Genomic DNA, 8212 nt, shown 5'->3' with positions numbered 1-8212 from the left:
ATTTGCTTCTCCTGTTAATGGACATCTGTCATTGTAAGAATTATTATATGCCAAGAAATCGTTCCCTGCCTTCTCATTAAATGTTAAATACAAATAATAGAAGATATTATCAATCAAATAATATCTGTTCTATACAATAACATATGTTAAATTTTTAATTTTGAACTAACCTACTTCTAAATATTTCATTTTGCTTACAATGATACTTGAACCCTCACTGCTTAGGTATTAGGATGGACTACACCTTAACAAACACATTGGTACCATTTGAAAGTAACCACGCGATTCATAAAGAAGGCTGGGAAATTGTGTTTTATAGGTTAGAGACAACGTGATAATCATAAGTATAGTAGATATATGCATCAACATCCACTTTAATCTCTTTACTATTCCTACTTACAACATTAGTCACTTTGTTATTTAAGAATAACTAGTCGAATTCCCCAGCGCGGTGCGGCTAGAATTTAGTTTTGGTCCGTTTTTTGCAGCACAGGTAAAACTTGAAAAAGTCGGTTTCATTGGTTCGATCAGTTACTAATAGACCAGACACAAATGAAACGATCGGTTTGAATAAATCAACCAAGCCGTCTCTCTTTATTGCTTGACTAGTTACTTAGACTGTACCAAGCGGTTGAACCTGTGAATCGTGTTGCTTGTTTGATAGTAGGACCGGTTTTCATAACGTAGCATTGCATTTAAGATATTTAGTTTTCTTAATTTATGCATCCAATCCAAAACTAATCAAACTCATAAAATAAAAATGTTATATGACCAAGAAATAGAACATCAATTAAGATCATGTATAATTATATATAATGTATCTATCTGCAAAAGAAACCTTATCAGCAACAAAAAAGCATCATGTACACGGGTCACAAGCACGGCGTTCATCTTGTTCAGAGGGTGATGCTTGCGAGTCAACGGTCAAACTTTTATGGTTTTCAAATGCTTCAGCTTGAGAAACTAACAATTCGAATGCAACAACAATATCACTAATCAAGGGCCGAAAATTTGCTTCCTCTTGAAGACACATTGCAATTATTGTAACCACATGGTGCACCGAACGCGTTGAGAATCGACCATGCAGTAGTGGATCCACTAGTTTAAGAAACTTCTTACGGTCTTTTAAAAAAGGACGAGACTGCATAAATTCAAAAACTTTAATGAAAGAAACAACTTTGACACATTTACTTGTGAGCGGGTCAATCGTCACCAAAAGTCTAAGTTTAGTTATCATAATGTGCGTATGGGTTGGTTCGGGCCAAAATTTTGGTTTTCAAAAACCCTTCGGTTCAGTTTTTTGGTTCTGTTATTTGAGTATGAAAGTTTTGGGCCAAAAGAAAATTTTTGGTCCAAAATAATAAATTTGGACCTAAAGCTTTTTATAAAATAATCCAGTTCGGTTTTGATTTTGCATGTAATGAAAACAAAAAGAAACTGAACCGAGATGACCTTATAGATTTTCATTTTTATTTTTATTTTTAAGTTTAAGTAACTTTTAGTTTTCAATTTTCGATTTGGGCTCAGTTTTTTCAGTTTTGTCATTTGAGCTAGAAATGTTTGGGTAAAAAAGAAAAAAAATTGGCCCAAAATATTGAATGTGGACCTAATTTTTTTTTAATTGATAACCAATTGATTATTATATATTTGGGCCAATATATTATTATATTTCGGCCACACTATTTATTAAATTCTTATAAATTACTTAAAATCAAAAATAAAAATCTATAAATTCATTTCGGTTTAACTTTTGTGATTTTATTATATGCAAAACCAAAACCGAAACTTTTTAGTTCGATTTTTATGAACGAATAAAACCAAACCGTCTTTTGTTTAAGTTAGGTGTTTTTGGTTTCGGATCGGTTTTCCTGGTTCATGCGCACCCCTAGAACTTATTATTACTGCAATGCAGTTTTTTACCAGACCGGGGATAAAATGGCCCGTTTCAAGCTGAAGTTTGACCAAACCCGTGATAAATAAAAAGTCAACTCACCCAAGAAACTAAATTTTGCTCTCCGGGGTTCTTGGTTGAATCGATAGCCCTACGTCCAGTAACCAACTCCAACAAAACAACACCGAAGCTATATATATCAGATTTTATGGTTAGTTTCCCGGTCATTGCATATTCAGGAGCACAATAACCATATGTACCCATAACACGTGTTGACACGTGAGTGTTATCGCCAACCGGGCCCAGTTTAGCTAGTCCAAAATCTGAAAGCTTTGGATTGAAGTCATTATCCAATAATATGTTTGAAGATTTTAAATCGCGGTAGATTACAGGTGGATTTGCTTTGCAGTGGAGATACTCGAGGCCACGAGCTGCACCAACAGCAATTTTTAGTCTCGTGTACCAATCGAGTGGCTCGTGATTAGGCTCAAGATCTGGAAATTAGACAAATCATGTTAAAAATTAAAATTCTCCCATTAATTTCTTGTTTTTTCGAAAAATTTGGGAAACATGTAAAGTCAAATGAATCAAATGCAATAAGCTATCCTTGCAACAGGGGTGTGCATGAAACCAAAAGAACTGAACCCAAACAAAAACCGACGATCTGGTTTTATGTTTTCGTAAAAAATGAACTTTTGGTGAGTGTAAACCAAATATTGTAACTGAAATGTATAATAATCAGTTAATTATTAATTAACAAAAATAATTAAGCTCAAATTCATTACTTTGGGCCAATTTTTTTCGGCCCAAATGTTCCAATCCAAAATAGCAAAACCAAACCGAACAGGTTGAGCCCAAAACCAACCCACGCACACCACTTTGCAGTAAGATAGCACTTTTCACTTTTCAGAATATCTAAGATCTTTTATGTAACAAATACATTAAAGAGTTATAACAAATTAACAGCCCAAAATGATATAAAAAGCCGCATCATTAATTCCTATGGGTCAATCAAAGGAGCAAAAGACAGGATCTTGATTGGGAGAAGTAGTGTAGGTTCAATTTCGTTACTTTTTCGTTATGAGCTTGTAGTTGTTTCGGTTGTTGTTAGTTTTTATTTTTTCTTTGTTTTTCGGGCTCTTGCATCTTGTAAGTTGTCTTTTTTTTTTCGTTTAATGAATTTGGCATTTCTAAAAAAAACTAAAAATCACAATTAGACCCAAATGCAGGGAACAACATAATAATCTTTAATGCAACAATTCTATGTTAACTAACAATAAATTCTCATCATCATCATCATCGTACTTGGTATATCCCACCAATAGCAAAGTTATGATATGGTATGCTTTGAGGAGGGTAAGATGTAGACAGCCTTACCTCTACCCCATAGGGATAGAGAGGCAGCTTCCGGTAAGACCCCCGACTCGATAGTAGTTTTGCATCAAGCCTTGGACATAAGACACATAACACTCAACCATCGAAACACCGACAGATTAGTGCATGTACCCTTGTCTTTCGGCTATCAACGCCACCACATGATACATGATTAACCTCCCGCCACTTTTAACGTTATTTTCACGAGATTAGTAAAATAACGTCAAAATTAGTTCAATTTCACCTTTGCCCTCCCGAGGGTTCACACATATATACATTATATGCATGCACCGCAAGCAGGGCGTAAACTAACAATAAATTCTAATAAGACTAATTCATATAACAATCATATTAATTTATCACTCAAAAGTAAAACAATTATATCAATAAAACCTACCAAAAAGATGATTTTCCAGGCTGCCAAGTGACATGAACTCATAAACCAACAACCTTTGATCTCCATGTGCACAAAAACCTGTCAAAGTAACAAGATTCGAATGCCGCAACAAACTCAACATCAAAACCTCCACAATAAACTCCTGGTTCCCTTGATCACCATTAAGGTTAAGCTTCTTTACCGCAACCATCTATTCATCAAACCAAACACCATTAATCCCACAATCATAAAAACAAAATAGTTATAGTTATAATCACAATAACAAAATAACAATACAACTTACTTTCCCTGAATCCAACTTGCCCTTATAAACGCTTCCGAACCCGCCTTCTCCTATCAAATTATCATCTTTGAAATTCTGTGTCGCGATAACGAGGTCTTTAAGTGTAAAACAATGCGTCACGTTAGCCCTCTTACTACTAAACCCTTTCTCATCTATACATCAACATAATATTATTATATCAGCTAAAACATCTAAACATAATAACATAAATGCTTACTTATTATGTGCTTACCGGTTACACTCTTACGTATACTTCCCCGTTCATCGACTGTAAATTATTAAAAAAAATCAAACCAAACCGTAAACTGCAACGAATCGAGTGTAATGTATGGTTTTAATTATCGAACCTGCTTCATTGGATGCGATATCGTCTTCGTAGTTTTTGACATCTTTTGAGCAAAACTTTATGCAAGAGAAGCAACGCATCTTCAATAACTGATGTTAACTTATCAATAATATGCACATTATGAAACAAAAACCCTAAATATTTCTTCTAAAAAGCAAATATATATATATATATATGAATATTTATTTATGCAATGTATCCAGCAAATCAACGCGGTATTGCCGAAAAATTGTGATCATGAAGCTAGAAGAATTAAATTAAATTAAATATTAAATAAAATCTGAAGTATAGTAAGTAGTTGTAATTGGTTGAAATTTGGTGATTTATGGTGAATCAATGGTCTCCGCATTTAACGCTATGTATGAACATAGAATTTTATTTATGGCATTTGACGTGCCAGTATCAATATTGATTATTATGTATTTAACGTGGAATAAAAGTTAGAATATATCTCACGTTAAAGAGATATATATTGCATAAATTTATCTTTCTTAGTAGTAACGCATTTTCCGTATTCTATTTACTGAAAATATTCAAAATCTAAACTATTATTATGTTTTTGAATTTTATTGTGAAAATATAAAAGTGATATACTTACCTAACACATAAAAAAGTAAAACTGGTATTTTATGTGTAGGATAAATTACTATTAAAAAATTAATCATTTAAAGCCGAATCTATGTTAATAAAGAAAAATAATTCTGGATACATGACCATTTGAGGTTAATTTTCATTATCAAATTCCCACTAAAATCACTTTTCTTCTATTGATGGAAAAGAAAAAGAAAATCTTGATTCTAAATTAGTGGCGGATCTAGAAAATTTTTTTACAGGGGTCGGAATTTTTTTTGGGTCGGTACATTTAATTTTTTTATGGTTCGGTTAGGCCGTTCGGGTCAGGTTAAATCAGTATATAATTCTTTTTTGATCCGATTCATTTTTTTGGGACGGGTCAATTGGGTAAGGTCATATAAAAAATAACTAGATAACTAAACAAATATCATATAACAAAAAAAAGGACATAAAACGTAATATTTAACAATAAAATGTTAGTTTTTGTAGTGACTATATATTCAATAACTTGACTTAAAAACCAGTTGATCTTAACTCCTATATCATGTCTAATAAATTAGTTTGTTCGGGCTGCGTCACATTATCATATATTATTTTAAAAGAAATGTATACACTAAATATTAAAAGAATTAATAAAAATCATCTACTAAACAAAATAATACGGAGTAAATAAGTAAATAAATTAATTGAATACTACAAATATACGACAGAAAATCTTATCTTACTAATCTATTAAATTAACACAATGCTTCCACATGTCTTTCTACTAGGGTGTCCACCTAGGCATCCATGTCATCTTATTTCCATTCTAAGATCGTCTAATATTGTGTCATTTGTCATCTTAACCACAAAACCCTATAAAAAAAACCGGTCCAATTTCCATAATCCACAAACAATCCAACCACTCATTTTTCTCTCTAATCTCTATACGAACATACCAAACTTAGCTAAACCTAATACGCCGCTACTATTCTACACTAATTCCGGCCGTCGTATTCCGCCTTCTCCGTTATTCACCATGTTATTCTTCAATTCCATATTTGGAAATGTCTACAATCGTTTGGTTTCCGTTCAATTCATGGTTTGTCATACCAAATGCGATAAGGTTTTTTTCTCGCAATTGATGTTTCTTATAACAGATCGATTCTCTGGTGAACATGATAAAGATAATTAACAGACGATTTTTTCACCATTAGATTCTTAATTATTATATTAACATCCGATGAATATAGTCCGGCCCAAAGATGAAGTTGTTCATAATTAATTTTTATAACATAACCTTATGTTAAAATAAATTTTACGGTCAATTTTATATTATTTTCTTTAGTCAACAATCATAATTGAACTCTTCATTGTTTTTCGGCCACTTTGTTATTTATGTTTTTATTTCCGACCAATTTCCGTTTAGATTTTCATTTATACCGTATATTCATTTAATTTGCGGGCAATTTCAAAATATTTTCTATAGTCAACTGTCATAATTGTATTCTTATTTGGTTTCCGGTGATTTTCCAATTTATGTTATAATTGTCGATCAATTTCCGTTCACTATTTGATTTATTTTCCTGCAATTTAGTATATAATTAAATGTTAAATTATATATTAAATTATAATATTCATGTTCCAAAAATAATCTATTCAATGATTTATTACAAATTTATTACAAAATTAATGTACCTAACTAATTCCAAGATTAGTTTACGTTTTGACTTACTTTTCAACTCATAAATTTTGAAAGTTTTGACTAAAATAACCGTATTTAAATAAATAATTTATGAATCGAATGTTCTTTATTTATTTTGATATTATTATTTTTAAAGTTTTTGACTAAAATAACCGTATATGATATTATATTAAGAAATAATAACTTATTTTTGAAATATTTTATTTAGAATATATGAACGGTATGATTATATTCAAATTCAAATTTCTTTAAAAAACGTTTATACTTTTAGAAACAATAAGTTATTTTTGGATATTATAATTTAATATAATACGGTTGATAATATTCGATTATATTTTAATAAACTTTCTATACATAATATGTTTAACAAAATTAAACCTCTCTACATTCTACTATATAATATGTAATCACATATTCATTTTTCATAATCATATTCATTTTATCCCATTCGTATTTTCTTTATCATGTAAGTTTCTACACTTTTGATAATTGTTTTTAGTTTTCTGCCACTTTATTTAACTGTTTTATATTTCATTTTAAGCATATGTCAATGGAAACTCAGACCTTTACCATGCTAAATGAGATTGATGTTCTCAAAACATCAACATCAACTCTTAAGGTTAGAGTTCTGAGGTTTTGGAGTATCATAGATAACAAAAATGTCAAGGAGGATTTTTTGATGGAGATGGTTTTAATGGATGAAGAGGTAACACTGTATTTATTAATCTGTATATATGTTATACTTTCTACATTATATCATTAAATCAATACTTATATCTTTAATGACAGGAGAATCGAATCCAAGCCACCGTTTACAAACAGGATATCTTTCGATTCAAAAGATTCTTGAAGGAAAGCTCTACTCTTACTATTGTTAATCCTAGCATTGGTCTAAATGGATCAAACTACAGAGTTATTGATTCTCCCAACAAATTAGTGTTTGGACCAAACACTCATGTTAATCCATGCCAAGATTTTGAAGGTCGCCTGTTTGGATTCAAAATGATTTCATTTGAATCAGTAATCAATAAACAAATTTCTTTGAAGTCCACAATTGGTAAATTGCTATTACTATTCAAAGAAATTATTTATTCAATTTATCCTAAGATTTCCAGTTAATGTCTGACTTAATTTATTTAATTCTTTCTTTTAGATATAATTTGTCTTATGGTTCATGTTTTTAAGACGAATGTTTCAAACGTCAAAGACAAAAACAAGCGTACAATGGAGTTATGTGATTTAAGGTACCACTGTTTGTAGATATTTTATTTAAATAATTTTGTTAACTTACATTATCTTGATTCTGAACACTTATTTATATTTTAGTGGAAACTGTGTATCTCACGCTATGCGATCATTATGCTTCCGAGCTCTCTAAATATGTCGTTGAACATTTTGATGAACCACATGCCGTTATTGTTCTCCAGTTTGGTAGGGTTAAGTATTACACCGGTTCTGATGGTAAAGGTAATAATATTTAGTGTTTTCAAGTTAATTGAAATAGAAGCATAGCACCTTAATCTAACTTAATCTAATTTATTATTCATTAATATTCTATTTTTGTAGAGAAAGTCTATGTGTCCAATTCTTTTGGATCTAATGTTAGCCGTTTGTTCATTAATGACTACTTATTTGAGATTAAAGAATACAAAAACAGGTATATT

General features: G+C 30.8%; 1 protein-coding gene and 1 pseudogene across 2 annotated transcripts; one reads left to right on the top strand and one right to left on the bottom strand.

The window, feature by feature from the left end:
- Positions 1-859: 859 nt before the first annotated feature.
- Positions 860-4125, bottom strand: LOC143566300 (putative serine/threonine-protein kinase PBL21 pseudogene; annotated as a pseudogene). Its single transcript, XR_013141214.1, has 4 exons — positions 3946-4125; positions 3663-3852; positions 1994-2385; positions 860-1141 (listed from the first exon to the last, which is right to left on the bottom strand). The product of XR_013141214.1 is annotated as a putative serine/threonine-protein kinase PBL21 pseudogene (transcript).
- Positions 4126-7119: 2994 nt separating this feature from the next.
- LOC143566299 (uncharacterized) lies at positions 7120-7808 on the top strand. The gene is made up of 3 exons (XM_077053040.1): positions 7120-7254; positions 7338-7605; positions 7702-7808. The coding sequence occupies exons 1-3, from the start codon at positions 7120-7122 to the stop codon at positions 7806-7808; spliced, it is 510 nt and encodes a 169-aa protein (XP_076909155.1).
- Positions 7809-8212: the final 404 nt, after the last annotated feature.

This window comes from Bidens hawaiensis, unplaced genomic scaffold (genome assembly GCF_021521415.1).
Source record: "Bidens hawaiensis isolate Kalapana, Puna unplaced genomic scaffold, B.hawaiensis_p1.1 tig00022871_1, whole genome shotgun sequence".
Lineage (NCBI taxonomy): Eukaryota > Viridiplantae > Streptophyta > Magnoliopsida > Asterales > Asteraceae > Bidens > Bidens hawaiensis.
The sequence above is the reverse complement of the archived record's forward strand: the minus strand, read 5'-3'. Positions and strand labels throughout refer to the sequence as shown.